This window comes from Coloeus monedula (assembly GCF_965178545.1).
Source record: "Coloeus monedula genome assembly, chromosome: 4".
Lineage (NCBI taxonomy): Eukaryota > Metazoa > Chordata > Aves > Passeriformes > Corvidae > Coloeus > Coloeus monedula.
In genome coordinates, this window is record NC_138784.1 from 27,713,783 (window position 1) to 27,728,827 (window position 15,045).

Below are 15,045 nucleotides of genomic sequence, written 5' to 3' on the forward strand. Positions count from 1 at the left end.
ATCTGAGAAGAAAGCATCTGCTCTCTGCACAGCTGCTGCACAGCTGCTTAGGGCAAGTGTGCCCTGTGAAACCCAGCTATGCGTTGCCTTTGCTGGCATATGCTTGTGGTAAATCCACAGTGCAGAGCAGTGCCACAGGGGTGCATCAGCACAGCTTGGTGCAAGGCAGCTGTGTGAGCCTGGCAAGCTGCCTCAGCCCTCAGCTTAGCCTTGCTAGCATGGCTACGTGGCATCTGGACTGTAACTGTCCCCATGCCATTTACCCCTACCATGGTACCTCTGCTCTGAGATTACACAGACCAGACCAGCTTGGTCCTGTCGTCACCTTCCATGCAGTACAGCCCTCAGCCCTCTCTCAGTCTGTTATGAGCATGTTGCTGCAACATGAGAAACCTGTGTGCAGTGTGATCTGCCAGGTTAGTGCCTTGCTTTCATCTCACCTTCTGGCCACCAGGACCATGAGGGACCTGCCAGCTTCACCTTCTTCCACTTCTCTCCAATGCACCTTTTCCAATTTGGCTTCTGCTTTCTTAGCCTCATTCAACCCCTTGGCAAGGTCAGTGCTGCTTTTTTCATCATAAAACAGGATTGCGTAATCTCTACACTGGTTGATTTTCTTGCTGTCCATTGCTGTTTCTTTATTCCTCTTTCCTCTGTCAGTGCTTGGAGATTCATGGACAGCTCTTTCTCCATCTTCACTGATATTTTCTTGGCCCATTTATTGGTTCTGTAAGAGCTCGTGCACATTCAGGCTGTAGAAGCAATTACATACAGAAAATAAAAGAACAGTGATTCAATTTTTAACTTATGAAGTTAAGCTAGAAAATGCCAGTCTTGTTTCCCGGGCCACCTTAATTCTACTTCTTCAAGTTTCTTTGATGTACAAGGGTTGAGAGAGGGACTCCATGGAGAGAGTTGCGTGCACTCATTAATTAAAACTTGAATCGAAATGTCCACACACAAGTGGGATGGAAGAAAGGCTGAAAAGGAAACTGTAAACCTGCCATTTTCTAATACTTCAGCTTAAATAAATTACCCTTAATGGAGTTTGTTTTATGGCTTGGTGGTGGGTTTTTTATATGTGCTGTGTTTTTCTTTGTTTTGTAAGAGGAAACCCCAAAATCTTTTTTGTAAAATACATTGTTCATTCTCATGCATGCTGAGCTTTCAGCACTGAGTCTTACTGTTCAATCCAGTGACTAACCTGTACTTGTTTCACAGACATTCATGAAAGCTCAAAGTGGTTTGCCTTTCTTCTGCATCCTGAATAGTGGAGTGCAAGTGACCTTTTCACAATGAGGCACATTTAAACAGATAGAATAGAACCTGGATGGTTTGTCCACATTTTGTGTGTAGCCTGATTGGACCTTTGCCTTTCTCTTGTTCTACCAAAGCTGAGGTGTTGTACTTACCGTGGTGCTGGTGCGAGTCCCCACTGATTCACTGAGGTGTTGGGTTTAGCTCTTAAAATGTTTATGCTCAGATGCTGTTTGGGTTGTCTGCCAGAATTTCTGCAAGAAAGTGACAGAAAAGAAGTTATGATTATTCAACAGTTTACAATGCAGTTAAGAGTGAATTAAATTTGATGGAAGTAAAAATCATGCCCTTAGCCTCAGGGTTTTTGCCCTGCTGACTTTCAAATGCCTGTTGCAAAACATGGAGAAGTTGGTTTTTCTCAGGGAACAGGCCTGCAGACTCTTGTAATGGAAAATGTCAGAGAACTTAATTACAGGCTTACTACTAATTCCCCTTATAACAGAAGTAGCTACGCAGTACACACCCATTTAAATACATGAAGTCATCCAGCTACTTCTAGACTGACAGAAATCATCCCACGTGTGGGCTTACATGTCATCATAAAAGATATCCTGCAACTTGCTGAGAGCCTTAGCTTCATCTTATGTCTCCAAGACTGCCTCTGTCATGCCTGTTCTCCTGCTTCTAGGCCACAGAAATGGTACAATATCTGTTTTGTGTTGACATGTTTATGCACAAAATAACAGACATATCTTTGAAAAATAGATGTGCCTGAGGTCCATCAGGTCTGAGAGAAGGGGAGAATTTTATTTCTTTAGGGCCATGCTTCCAAGAAAAGAGTTCTTGGCTTAACTCTTCTTTGCTAGCTGGGATTGGCAAGTACATAGCTTCCTCTCTCCTTTCCTAATCACTGATTTCAAGGTTACCTCTCACTCTCTCCACACTCATGTCTGATTGTGCTCCTTTTGCACAGAGATGCCTTGCAGCCCAGATGGCCTCAGCTGGGCCTTTGGCAATTCTGCTTGGACTCCAAGCTCAAATTGGCTTAAGATAACTGCTGCTGGAGGGTACCTCTGTGTGTGAGTAGCTGTGTATGGGATGGGAAAGGAGGAAAAATCTTTGGCAGAATCACTCCCTGATGCTCACAGAGCACTTGCTGGCTACAACCAGCGTGGCAGTAATGCACACCTGTGCCATGAACCAGCTGTCCTGCTGGTGGGCTCCGTCCTGGTTGGGTCTTCTCTGTAAGGTGTAGGTAGAGCTGGCAGGTCTTGTCTAATACTCTACCCAAATTTGGAGGAATACTGTGGTTTTCAAGCAAAGCCCAGCACTTGGCTGTAGCAGTGGGTCAGGTGGGGGTCCTGCAGCTCATGGGTTCTCTTTCTGGAGTTCTAGTTCTCATCCATCAGAGAGTCTGAAGCCTTTAACCGCACATGGGATAGAGGGAAAGCAGCAAGGATGTCCCTAGTTGCTCCTATCCCACAGCTTTCCTTCCCATTCTGTCCCTTTGCAAAGCCAAGAAAAGAGACCTGGCAGAGGACCAGGATGCAGAGAGACCTGTTGTTTCAACTCAGTTTGGAGATCTGGTGACAATTTGGAACACTGTTTCAGCTGGCTGCCCCTTGGAATGGCCCTGGTACACTGCGCAGGACTCCCTGCCAAGTGCTAGGTTGAGGGGGGCTGCAGACATGCACCCTGAAGGTTTGGAGGCAGTGGGGCTGGCTGTGGCTGTGCCAGTGTGAATCCAGACCCAGCATCCTGACGAAGGGTGTTCTGTGGATGCGGACAGCATTTGCAGTCACCAGCTCAGTGCTGTCAGTGGTGGGAGAGGAAAGAAACAGGGCCTTGCAGCTTTGCAACTGCTAGCTGCTTTCCCTGGAATCTGGCTCCCAACATGTGCAGTAATTCCTCTGGAAGAGGTTTGATCCTCCCCTTTCCAGCAGTGAGAGGAGAGCCGAGCACCTTGCATCTCTCTGCCAGAGGGGCGTGTACAGCCGTGCCAGTGCTGCTCTTGGCAGGTGTGCACCTCTGCACAGGGGCGTGGGGCTGCCAGGCAGAGGGCAGGGGCTCTGGCTGCTGTATGCGGGGTGGGGAGGTGTTTCACCCACTGTGACACCCCCCACTGGAAGCTGAAGGATCTCTCTCTGATATTGTCAGAGATGCTTTTCAGGCAGTGCCTTCGCTCTTGCTTGCACAGCACAGAAAACAGTGAGATTTAGGTAACTCACCCCCTCTCTCTTTAAGTTTTCTCCTCTCCTAACCCTGCTGGGGCCGGCTTCAACATTTATCTTTTCTCAGCACAAGGAAACAGTTTTGGCCTTCCTCTGCATCTGCATTTTTAAACGTTCCTTCAGCTTCAGGTCCCAAGAGATTGTGGGAGAGATATTCAGTCAGTGTAAAGAGTAGGTGTCACTGCACACGTGTCAGGGTTTTGTACACTGCTGTACTGGACCCACTTAACAGCCCAAGCTCTAAACTGTCTCCCAGACTGCAGTGAATTGGCAAGCAGCCCTCCCTCTGTGTAACATGCTTTAGGGGGAGAAAAAAATTCTGAGTGAAAGAAATGAAAGCTCAGCAAAATGAAACTCAAACCCAGAACTCAACAGGGAAAGCCAAGGGGAAAAATCATTAGATAGGGCATTACATGCATGGACACGTACTGGATGCAGACACACACCTGCACAATGCGGATGCACTCCTAGAGACCGCAAAATGCTTACATAAAGCATTTAGATGCCTATACATGCACATAAAAATACACTTTTCAAAAAACCTTTGTGACTCCTGAACCGCCTGGGACACAAAACATGCAATCTTACCAATATCCCTGCTACGTTTTCCCCTGCCCCCCCAGTTCTGCAAAGGAGAGCAGTGGAGATGCTCAAGGTGAAGCCTTCTTTCACCTTAGATGAACAATGATAGGGACAGTATAAGCTCCCTGGCTTTAGATTCTATTTACCAGACCGGGATGAGAACAGACTGATGTTGCTGGAATTTGGGACATTTATTTAGCTCCCCTGTCCTCACACAGTCATTTCAGAAGGGCATGATGGCTCTAAGTATGCAACACTATTAAGTAAGAGTCTGAGTCAGGTGCTGTCACTGCCTGTTAGCTGAAGGTGGGTTGTGTTGGATGGTAGTCAGTTTTCAGTGTTTGTTAAGATACAAATTTTGTTCTAATTCTTCTTCCCAAATCCTAACACCTGATTTGCCCCTGCTAGAAGCTTAGAGTTACATTCTCCAGCCTACTCAGATCATAGCCCCCGCTACCATTAACAGCTTCCTCTCCCCTCATGTCTCCTATTTATGCCTGTGCTGATTGCAGTCTGCATTTCCATAAATCATGGTTATGTATACATCAGGTAGCACTGAGGTCCTTGAATAACTTTGTCCCCTTGGAGTCCCTCCTGCTCCAGCATGAGCCAACCTTGTCTGGATGAACCACTTTCTGGGCCACCAAGTTAATGCTACCAGCAAGACCACCATCGTCTCCTGGAGGGGCTAGTTTTATACCTGTATTGAATTCTTGGTGCCTTCTGGTTTGGAGGAATGATTTAGCAAGGCAAACTCTTTGGCATTCTCACAGCTCTGACCTTTTTGTGACACCAGTGGAGCCCCATAGTTCACTGACTTTGCAGAAGTCAGACATGCTCAAAGTATACCTCATTAACCTTCTCTGGCTAATCATGGCAGGGGACAGGACCTTAGCAACTGCAAAAGGCATATAAATGCACCAGGAAAGAAATGTTTCAGCAAAAATGGCAAGAGCTGTGTAAATGCCAGACCTCAGTGAGATGGAAGACCATGTTTTTGCAAAGAGCTTTTATTCCCAGAATGAGTTGTAGAGCAGGAGCAAGTACCTCACCCTGTCTGTATTCTAAGCTCAGCCTCTCTCTTTCTGGCATATGCTAGGTGCTGTATAAATATAGAGGGGAAGAAAATCACACCATCTCCTGCAGCCTACATTTTTAATTGAAAGGCTATTAGAAGCAATTCCAGCTTCTCCAGGTGCAGTCAAGAAAGCAGCCTTCCCCAGGTGGTTGTGGAAGGTGAACTTGAGGTTCAGGAAGGAGTGTTGTTTTTGTGTTAATTAATTTTGCATGTGGTGCATTCACAACCATTTCTTGTCTGCTTTGGCTGATGTGGCTAATTAATCACCTTAAAGTGTCTGTAAACAGGAGATTTTTGCTCTTTGTGGCATGTCTTCTCCACCTGCTGTAGACCAGCCTGTGTGAGGATACAGACCTGTAGCATCACAGGGATTGTATGTTTGGTAATGGGTGTGATGCTAGCGCCGTAAGTGTGAGAGTCATAACTTAACCGGCTTCTATGAAAGCTGAGGAATATTTTATCCTCAGGGCACTAGAGAAGGTGTTGCTGCTGAATGAGGGAAGTAGGAGCAAAGGAGTTGGAGGTATCATTAGCATGAGTCTTTGTGTTCATGTGGGTTAGCTGGGGGACAGAGATGCGATGATTGAGACTGAGTTTTGACATTTGCAGACTGAAAAATTGAGGGGAAAAGGCTGAGTGGAATTCCTCTTCTTGCTTCTGCTTACTTATAGTCACTGGACTGGAAAGGCTCATCTGGTCCCATCCCTCTGCTCTGGGCGGCAAAATCATATAGCCTTTTACAAACCAGTTGTGCTTCTTCTTGACCCCATTTTAGTTGCTTTCACAGCTACTTTTGGGCAGCTGTTTCGGAACTTCCCCCTCTGATGGTTAAAATCTATCTTATTTTCAAGGCAAATTTCCTTACAATCAGTTGTTCTTTTACCAGCATTGTTTTTCCTGCTTAAAAATCACTTCCTTTTCTCCCTTATGTATCTGTCCCCCCTTTATATATACAGAGCAGTCATATCCCCTCTTAGCTTTCATTTATCTAGGTTAGACAAGCTTTGTAATCTCCTTCTTTAAGACAAGCTCTCTGTTCCCCCAATCGCTCAATCCAAGGTTATTTCTGATAACTAGCTTTTCTCTAAAGTTCCTTGCTGCTTTGCCCAAACTGAGTGTAAAACATCACGACCTATTGCCTGTTGAGTAATTTTGGGGTAAAGAAATATGCCAACTATCAGATCCAGAAAAAGAAACATCAGGGTGCTGCTGTTGAAATTTGCATTTGTTCTCCATCTAATCTCTATGAAGCTAAATACTCCCATAATAACTTAGTTCCTGATAAAATTTCTCTTTAGAAACAGTAATGACATCTCTATCCAGACTGAAAGCCAAGACTGTGGAGCTACAGTAGATCTCTGTAGTTTGGTCCTCATGGAATATCTTGCACCAGCCTTCCAAAACCTATTTCAATCCAAAATGATTCTACTTTATTTATGCATGATTTATTTCTTCACAGTCTACTGCAGCATTAAGGTTACAACAGCATCCCCTAGGTCCACCTTTATTTGATGTACCCTGAGCAATGCCTACTTCCATTGGCAGTGTCCCAGTTATACCTGCTATTTCTATGGTGCTTCTAGAATGGCCCTTTTCAGGTCCTACCCAGTTGTTCCGGTTTTCCCATGTCCTCATTCAGGATCTGTACCAATTCTACTGACAAGACTCTTATTTCTCCTTGGACTTGTCCTGCTTCCCAGAGGGGTTAGGTATGCTTCTCCATCATCTATGTTACCAACAACAGTCCTATTTTTTGCCCCTTGTCCAACATCCTACCTTTACCTTTTCTATATTTGATCTTCCATTTTTCATGTATTCAAATCAGGTGTAAAAGTTATGTAAGATTTTTTTCAAAGATTAAAGACACGAAGTTTTCACCTTTATAGCATTCATAGATGCATGCTGTATATGTTCCCTCATCTAGCTCTAGACACACGTGTATGTGTCTCCTCACTTCCACAGTGTCTGTGAGCCTCGTGACCTTTTCTGTTTATCTACCCAGTGCACCCCAGATGTAAAAAACGTGCCATTATCTCAGTTTTACACAATGTGGAGCCACAAAGGTGCAGATCAGGTTACAGAGATTCTTGGTGGAATAGGGAAGGAATTTCTGCCTCCTAATTCATGCTCTCTGTTGTTGCTTTAGTGCTTCCCCACTGGAATGAATAAACTCCTTAGCTCCTGGGGGAAAAAAAATAAAAGAACCAATAACAAGGGAGGAAACGTTGAGCTTTTGGGAAAATGCAGAAAGCAGTTCAAGTCCTAAGTGAGTTTGGAATGGTCTTTTTTTTTTTTTTATTCTGCAGATGAAACCAAATCCCTTTTGTTCCTTTTGCATTTCTTCTATAGCAGGGTGGGGGCAGGAATTGAGATAAGACTGTAAATGAAAAGAGAGTGGTGCAAGGCATTGTGCAAATAGGAGCCTGAATAAAATAATAACTATCAGGAGACTGCCTAGATAGTTTTCTTCCAGCCTGTTGAAAAACAAGCATCTGAAGATTCAGGCTCTCTCCTGAACCTTCACCCCAGATACCAATGCAATGCTGCTGTGTATCTTGCCTAAGAAATGTATCTGAACATTTCTGGTTTAATTCAGAACTGTATTCTCCTGCCTAATCCTTGAAAACCAAGTTTCTAGAAGGTTTTAGTTTTCCATCTGTTGACACTAGTTATGGGTCTCTCCAGATGCTCTTGTGCTTTTAGGTCCTACCTTGGCATATTAGGAGGAACTCAGGGATTGACTTCTGCCTTTGTTGGAACAGACAATTTTGGAAATTCATGAGAGTAGCTTGTACTTGTCCATACTACCCATCTGGGTAAGGATTTTGTAAATGGTGAGCCTGGATGCTGCTCATTTGAACAGGTGGCTGCTTTTGCCAATGTAGCTTATAAGATAGCCACTGAATGAGACTACCAGCTCCTCTCTGTTATAAATATCTTACTGACCTGATAACACTGAAAGGAGCACATGTAGGAGAATAAGGAAATACACTTTCCTGGTATAAATTGCAGCAAGAAGATTTAGGTTAAACATCAGGAGAAAAAACCTCACTTTTTAATGGAGAGGACAGTTAAGCACTGGAATAGATTGCTCGTGGAGACCATGGTCTCTCTGTCAGTGTAAGGACAGGTGGAACATCTGCCACAAATGGCTGTTACAAGCCTTAGTTTCCCTTGGGAGGAGAGAAAAGCTTCTGTTAAGAATTAGTTTCAAGGAACTAATGTGAATGCACCTTTCATTAAAGATGCGCATTAACATACTGCAGAACTCTTTTATTCTGGCTGCATTTTACCGCGGTTAAGGCAATTTGCCAGCCAGCTGGAAGCCTTTCAGAAGGCTCCCACTTGTTTTCCCCTTGCATAGGCAGTCTCACCTTTTGTCTGTATGGGATAACTTATATGCTTAGACAAATAGCATATATGATTAACTTTTTGTTCTACAATAATTTTCCCTTTCTTTCTTTGCAAATGTGTTGGGCTTCTGCTTCCAATCTTGTTATCCAAAACAGGATTTTATATTGAAGGTAGAAGTTAGCTACTCCCCTGCCTCAACACCTCCAAAATCATCCCCAAACCAAAGTGACTGTACTTTCTTGATAAGATCAGACGTGGTACAGATAGAGCAAGGGGCAGTTAAGGTGAAATTCTGTTTCCTAGGATCTGTGTCCTGATATAAAGTAACATTATATAGGGATTGGAGAATATGATTAGAAAGGAGTTTTTATAGATCCCTAGTATCCTTACTTTTACTGATTCTGTGACCTTTCAGGGCTCCTAGTGGAAGTTTGGATGACTAGACTGATTGGAGAACACCCAGTGGGTCTTGAAACTGCAGGGTGACCAATATGAAGGATGCCTGGGGTAGTTTATTTTTCCTCTTTTTGCTGAGGCAAGCACTCAGCAAAACCCAAGTAATAACAGTTCACAGGCTGTTAATACAAAATACCCTGAGACTTCAGAAATGCCTTGCTCTGCTCTGCACAGCTTGGTAGGTTATATTCTTTAAGTGTAGGCATCCTTACCTTGACAAATCTGTGACATTTAATTCTGCTAACCTCTGTCCCTACAGTGAATTGCTCCTTCCCTCTTATGGCAGATTATCTAGCATATGATACACATTTGTGTATTGTTTATCTTGCATTGTCTCCATCCTCTGCATATGTGGTGTTTCCTATTGCCCACATGTTGCTTATGACCATCCTTCTTTAACTATGTGCATATACATTTGACCTTTGCATGCATAAGCACGTAAAGAAGTCTGCCCCCTTTTAATTCACTATGATTTTCTGACTTTTCTTATTCATATCTGTACATGTATGGAGATATATGGCATGTCTGATTGTTCAGGTTAGCAATAAAATATAATACTTGCACATATTTTTGAGACAATCCATAGTTGATTTGGAGATTTAGGTCAAAACATTTCCCTTCATCCTGTTTTTCTTCCTCTTTGGACAATTTAGAGTGATTTTATTGGGATAATAAAATCGGATGTGTACTACTGTATTTGCAGGTTAGGTGATTCAGTGCACAGAAGGCTGTGGCAATGCTGTCATTGTTATCCTAATTTCTTAATGTTTCTGTGTAGTACAACACTGTGAGACGTGCCTGGCACACAGCCTTATGAACTCCCCTTTCTGTCCCAGAGAACTTCTGGGTAATTATGGGTTGGGTTTGCCTATCTGATCTAATTTATCACTTAGGGGGTTATATCATGCCTGTTACTGAGATATCTAAATGCTGCTGAGGTTCTGTGAGATGTCTCTTTCATCAGCCACTTATTTCTACTATAAGTTAATGTTGCTGAGCTGAAATCTGGGCTGTTCTGTGCAGCATCTTAATCACTGGTCCCTACTGAGCCCCCTGTGGCAGTTACTACTTTTGGGGATTTGAGCTCAGTTACTTGAGAGCTAAAGTGGCCCTGCAGAAATCTCTGGCTCAGATGATGATAAATTGACCTGCTTGGTGAATGAGTGGGAAGTCCAGGGCTGAGCAGACCCTGGATAAGCATGTGAGTCTGTGCTCTTTATTCCCTTAGAAATTCACTTTCCACATCCAGGCTTAGATATTAGCATGAGTACAGACCATCTCCATGGGTGCAGGGAACATTAGGGCAAGCTCTCCTTGGTATTCTTTGCCTGTGGGAAGGCAAGACCTGCTGCTCAGACACTTTGCCCACCTTTCTACAAACCCCCCACCTTGTGCTCACTGGGGTGCTGTGTTCACCCTGCACAGGATGGAGGATGGATGTGGAAACTGCTGTCTGTGGGTGATTTCTTCTGCCTTTCTTCTTGCCTCACAAGCCCTCAGAGTGAATTTTTCTTTCATGGCTAGATGAAGTGTTTGTTTGTTTTGAAGGTGACAAGTGTTTTATGTGAGTTCTGGATACTCTCAAATGCCAAACCCCAGCTGGGCTTTGAGTTTCACAGATTAACCACTGACACCTAATGAGCCTTTAATAAGTGTTTCTCCCTCCCATTCTGTCATTTACATAAATAAATGCCTGAAATTTGGGGGCGGTGGGAGGGGTGTTGGATTGGAGTGGAATGAAGCTTTTCTGTTTACCCCAAGCAGGTACACTGCTAAGAGCAGTCATGCAAGCCTCCCACACACCCACACTGCCTCTGCCATCAAGTCAGCGTGTCTCAGTCCTGGCCTGGAGGACTTTCTTTGAGGATCATGTAGGAAAGCTTCTTCTAAAGCCCAGTTAGCTTCTTCACCCTCTCAGCTTTGGTTGCCAGCCAAGGTGCTAATTACTGTCAGCTGTGATGGTGGAGGGGGGGAATGGAGAACAAAGGCGAGACTTTGAGAGTTGAAAGTGCAGTTATGTTCAAGTTTTCTCTTTTCCTGGATTTTTTTTTTGCAAGAAATGGTCTACCAGGGCAGTGGGTGAGGTTACATATATTGTCTCATTAAGGACTGCAGTGGCTTCAAAACAGCTCTCATTTGTACCAGCAGGTATAAGGCAATTGAGCCTCACCTCCTTTTTTGACTACTGAAGATATGATCTCTATTTGCTTAGGAAATGGAAAGTTAAGTGTTCTAAAATTGCAGTAGAAATTTATGGAAGTTATGAGAATTAGGGAGAAATAGCAAGATTTAAAAAATATCATAGATGCTCTTTGGTATTAATTTTCATGCATCAAAAACATAAAGCAATTCCTTGTTTCCAGCTAAGGTATGTAACCAAGTCATTGTGTTCCTGTTGTTTGGCTGAAAATGCTGAAAGACATTGTCCATTTGACCATGGTTACAGTATTCCTGTGGTTATCCACTCACTCTCCCAGAGGGTGAGACCATCACGGAGTTGAGACGACTCAGACATCTTTATTGTTTTCCACTTCCCCCTCGTTTGAATCCACTTACTCAGAGCCTTCTCCCCAGAAATGTCCCCATCTTACATGAGTCATGAGCTTGGGCACTCCAGAGTGGTCCTCTTACCCAGTCCTTCAGTAGCTGTGGTTGATGCAAAGGGATGGGACTACTAGAAGTCTACCTTCTGTGGTTTGTGTCTCTGCAGGTGGGGAAATGGAAGGAAAAAAAGTTGCAGATGAAGTATTATGTGTGGCCACGCTTTGAGCTGTATCCTGACTCTGAGGAACGGGAGGATGATCACCTGAGTATCGTGACCTTGGAAGAGGCACCATTTGTCATTGTGGAGAACGTGGACCCCCTAAGTGGCACCTGCATGAGGAACACGGTCCCTTGCCAAAAACGCATAGTGACTGAGTATGCACCCCTGTATTTTTCTGCTCATCTTGGGCTCTTCATTCTCAACAGAATGTGGAGTGTCTGTTGGGCCAATACCATCATAATCTGACAATCTTTTTTAGAAAATGATGTCCATTTGCCCAGCCTGTCTCATGGCCATTCATGATGGGCCCCTTTGGGCAAATCATTGTAGTGTGTCCCTTCACCCTCCAGCACAGATAGCACAATATAAATTGTCCACATTATATTGTGGGAGGGGGAATGCAAACTGACAACAGAGGGGAATTACAGGAGTTTCTCCCAGTCTTTTAACCCATTATTGTTGTGATGGTTCAGGAACAAAACTGATGAGGAGCCAGATTATATGAAGAAATGTTGCAAGGGGTTCTGCATAGACATCCTCAAGAAAATCTCAAAGTCTGTCAAGTTCACCTATGACCTCTACTTGGTGACTAATGGCAAGCATGGAAAAAAGATCAATGGGACGTGGAATGGAATGATTGGAGAGGTCAGCAGCAAAGGGAGGGCATGGTGGGCTTCAACCCTGGGCTGGGTGACATGGGTCAGGTCTAGCCTCCCATCATTATTGGGTCCATTTCTGAGGCAGAGACAGAGGTGACCCTAGAAATGAATGGCCTGCATTCATTCTTGGCACTGAGTGAATTAATCTGCTCTGACACTCCGACCATGACAACCTTTCTTGTCTGACCATTAATTATTATTCTCTATGGTCTCACAAATTTGGCCTACACAGTCTTAGAAAGAGGCTGATATCCATGCACCATGGTTGCTGCAACCTAGATTATGCTTAGGTTGTATATAAGGTGAATAAAGAATGAAATAAGACTTTGCAGTGTTAGAGGGAGGATAAAGCAAGGACGGAAAAATGAGATAAGACGTCTTCTCCGTGGATGATGTGTTTATCCTAAGACCTCTGTGGATTTATTTTTTATACACATACCAGCTTTGAGGGGAAGATTAATGTCTATAGGTTTCCTGAAAGAAGAAGGTGCCCTGATGAAAGTTTAGAAAGGAGAGATGTTACAAACAATATAGGGAATGGGATTACAGGAGTAAAAGGATTGTGTTGAAAGACAGGAAGATGAGAAGGTGCTTGACCATGGTTCTTGAGGGCTGCCTTGTGTCTGTGTGTGATCTCTTTCTTTTCCTCCTCCAGGTTGTCACCAAACGGGCCTATATGGCTGTGGGATCCCTCACCATTAATGAGGAGCGTTCAGAAGTGGTGGATTTCTCTGTGCCCTTCATTGAGACGGGAATCAGTGTCATGGTGTCACGTAGCAATGGAACTGTCTCACCTTCTGCCTTCTTAGGTATTGTTTCAATCTAAAATTAAAACTTCACCCGGTGGTCATAAAAAATGAGGTGAAGGTTGCTTGTGATTCTTAGCCTGAAAGCTCTTTTTGGGAGTACCTGTGGGACAGGTGTATAAAAATACACTGTGATGTTTTAGAACTAAATCCCAGGCAAGGAAAATCCAGGCAAATACAAGTGCAAATAGGCGCTGCCTATAAGTTCCAAGCCAAGACATTATTTCAGCAATTGTATGCCTAATCCTAGAAAAAAATGGGCTCACTCAGAGTTGTCACATACACCTCAGCACATGGTTTCCTGGTGACTCAACTAATAGTATGTTTAAGGAGTGTAGGCCAGAAGAAAATTGATTCGAACCTTATAGCTGGGGTACCATAACACTTAGTGATAGCAATTAGCAATAAATTGTTGCACATTCAGAGACATTCTTTGTAAAGACGTTGTTAACTTGACCCTCCCTTGACACCTAGCAGAAGTTAGAGAACTAATAGACCTTTTCAAGAACAGTTGAGCCATCGGTTCTGTGCTGACACCATGTCTTACAATAAAGGCATTTCTAATGTCCTTCAGTGATGGAGGGTGATCAGAGAATACGGAAATGATACTGCATTTCCCTGAGACATTCATGTCTTCCTAGTATCTACTATTTGGCTTTGTAAAATGCTTTATGATGCAGCAAACACAGTATATGAGTTATATAATTACTGTCTGCTCTCCGCCAGAGTCCTGAGAACATTCGCAAACAGAAATACTTTTATATGGGTAATGAAATTTTCCCAGTCCTTTTTAAATATGACTGTCATGACTACTAACTCTTTGGGAGTTTTTGCCCTTAGCAAGTCCACCAATATTGCTGGGGTACGTAAAAGCAATGTTAAAATTATCTCCAAAATTTAAAACTGCAATTTAACTGAGTTTGCAATATTGGCTATACTCTGGAGCAAAATTCTTTGTTTCTTTGATCTGGTTCAGTCCCATCTTTTTCTGTTCGGGCTTGGAGAAGGAGAAAACCTGGCAGAGATCAAATACTTGCAGAACATGAACACTAATATTTCTAGAATGAGCCAGTGTTCCCATTGCTAGAGGGGTGGAATACTAAAAAACCTACTGTCTCTATGGCTGAACCTTAGAAATTTGGAGATGCTCTTTGGCTCGATAGCATCTTGAAAGTTGGATGCTTGTCTGAAACTCTGCCAGTTCTGCTTGATTTTCCCCACTCTTTCCAGATGGTGCTGGAGGACTTCCTGGGAACAATCTTTTATCAATGCATTTTATTTTATCAATGCGTGCCACAATGGCTGTGTGTGGCTCCAGATGGAGCCATGTGTCACGAATGTAACAGTACGATGGAATGCAGTCATTACAGAGACAGAAACTGCAGTTTTCCCAGTTCAAGAAGTTTTTCAGAATCAGGTCGAAGACATTAACTTCTGCTTTTCCCCAACCCAGTTTGCCCCACACTGGGCTTCTCTGGAGAGCAAAGGAGGTGAGGTGTTACCAGGTCTTTCACTATGGTTTTCTCTTCCTCTCCAGAGCCTTTCAGTGCTGATGTATGGGTGATGATGTTTGTGATGCTGCTTATCATCTCTGCGGTGGCTGTCTTCGTCTTTGAGTACTTCAGCCCTGTGGGCTATAATCGGTGCCTTGCTGATGGCAGAGGTAAGGAGAGCTGTTTCTTGCTATGATCTCCTCTGGTTTCCAACCTCCGTTCCTTTGTTGGGGCATTCCTTTGCTTTGAACGCGATACGGATCTAGCCCACTCTGAGCTCTGCATTCAGACTAAAGAGGGCAGGGATGGAGGCGGAAAAAAGGCTCTGAAGAGAGCAGATGTGGATAATGGATAATTTGCTTGGC

General features: G+C 43.7%; 1 protein-coding gene across 1 annotated transcript in view; it reads left to right on the top strand.

Annotated features, from left to right (window-relative positions):
- The window catches only part of GRIN2B (glutamate ionotropic receptor NMDA type subunit 2B), a gene marked incomplete at both ends in the record, with an annotated part of 169,185 nt that overhangs the window by 126,497 nt on the left and 27,643 nt on the right, over positions 1-15,045 (top strand). The window contains 4 exons of the mRNA XM_082280837.1: positions 11,669-11,877; positions 12,196-12,367; positions 13,037-13,190; positions 14,725-14,850. Coding sequence (XP_082136963.1) covers positions 11,669-11,877; positions 12,196-12,367; positions 13,037-13,190; positions 14,725-14,850 — 661 coding nt within the window. The remainder of the gene's footprint in view (positions 1-11,668; positions 11,878-12,195; positions 12,368-13,036; positions 13,191-14,724; positions 14,851-15,045) is intronic.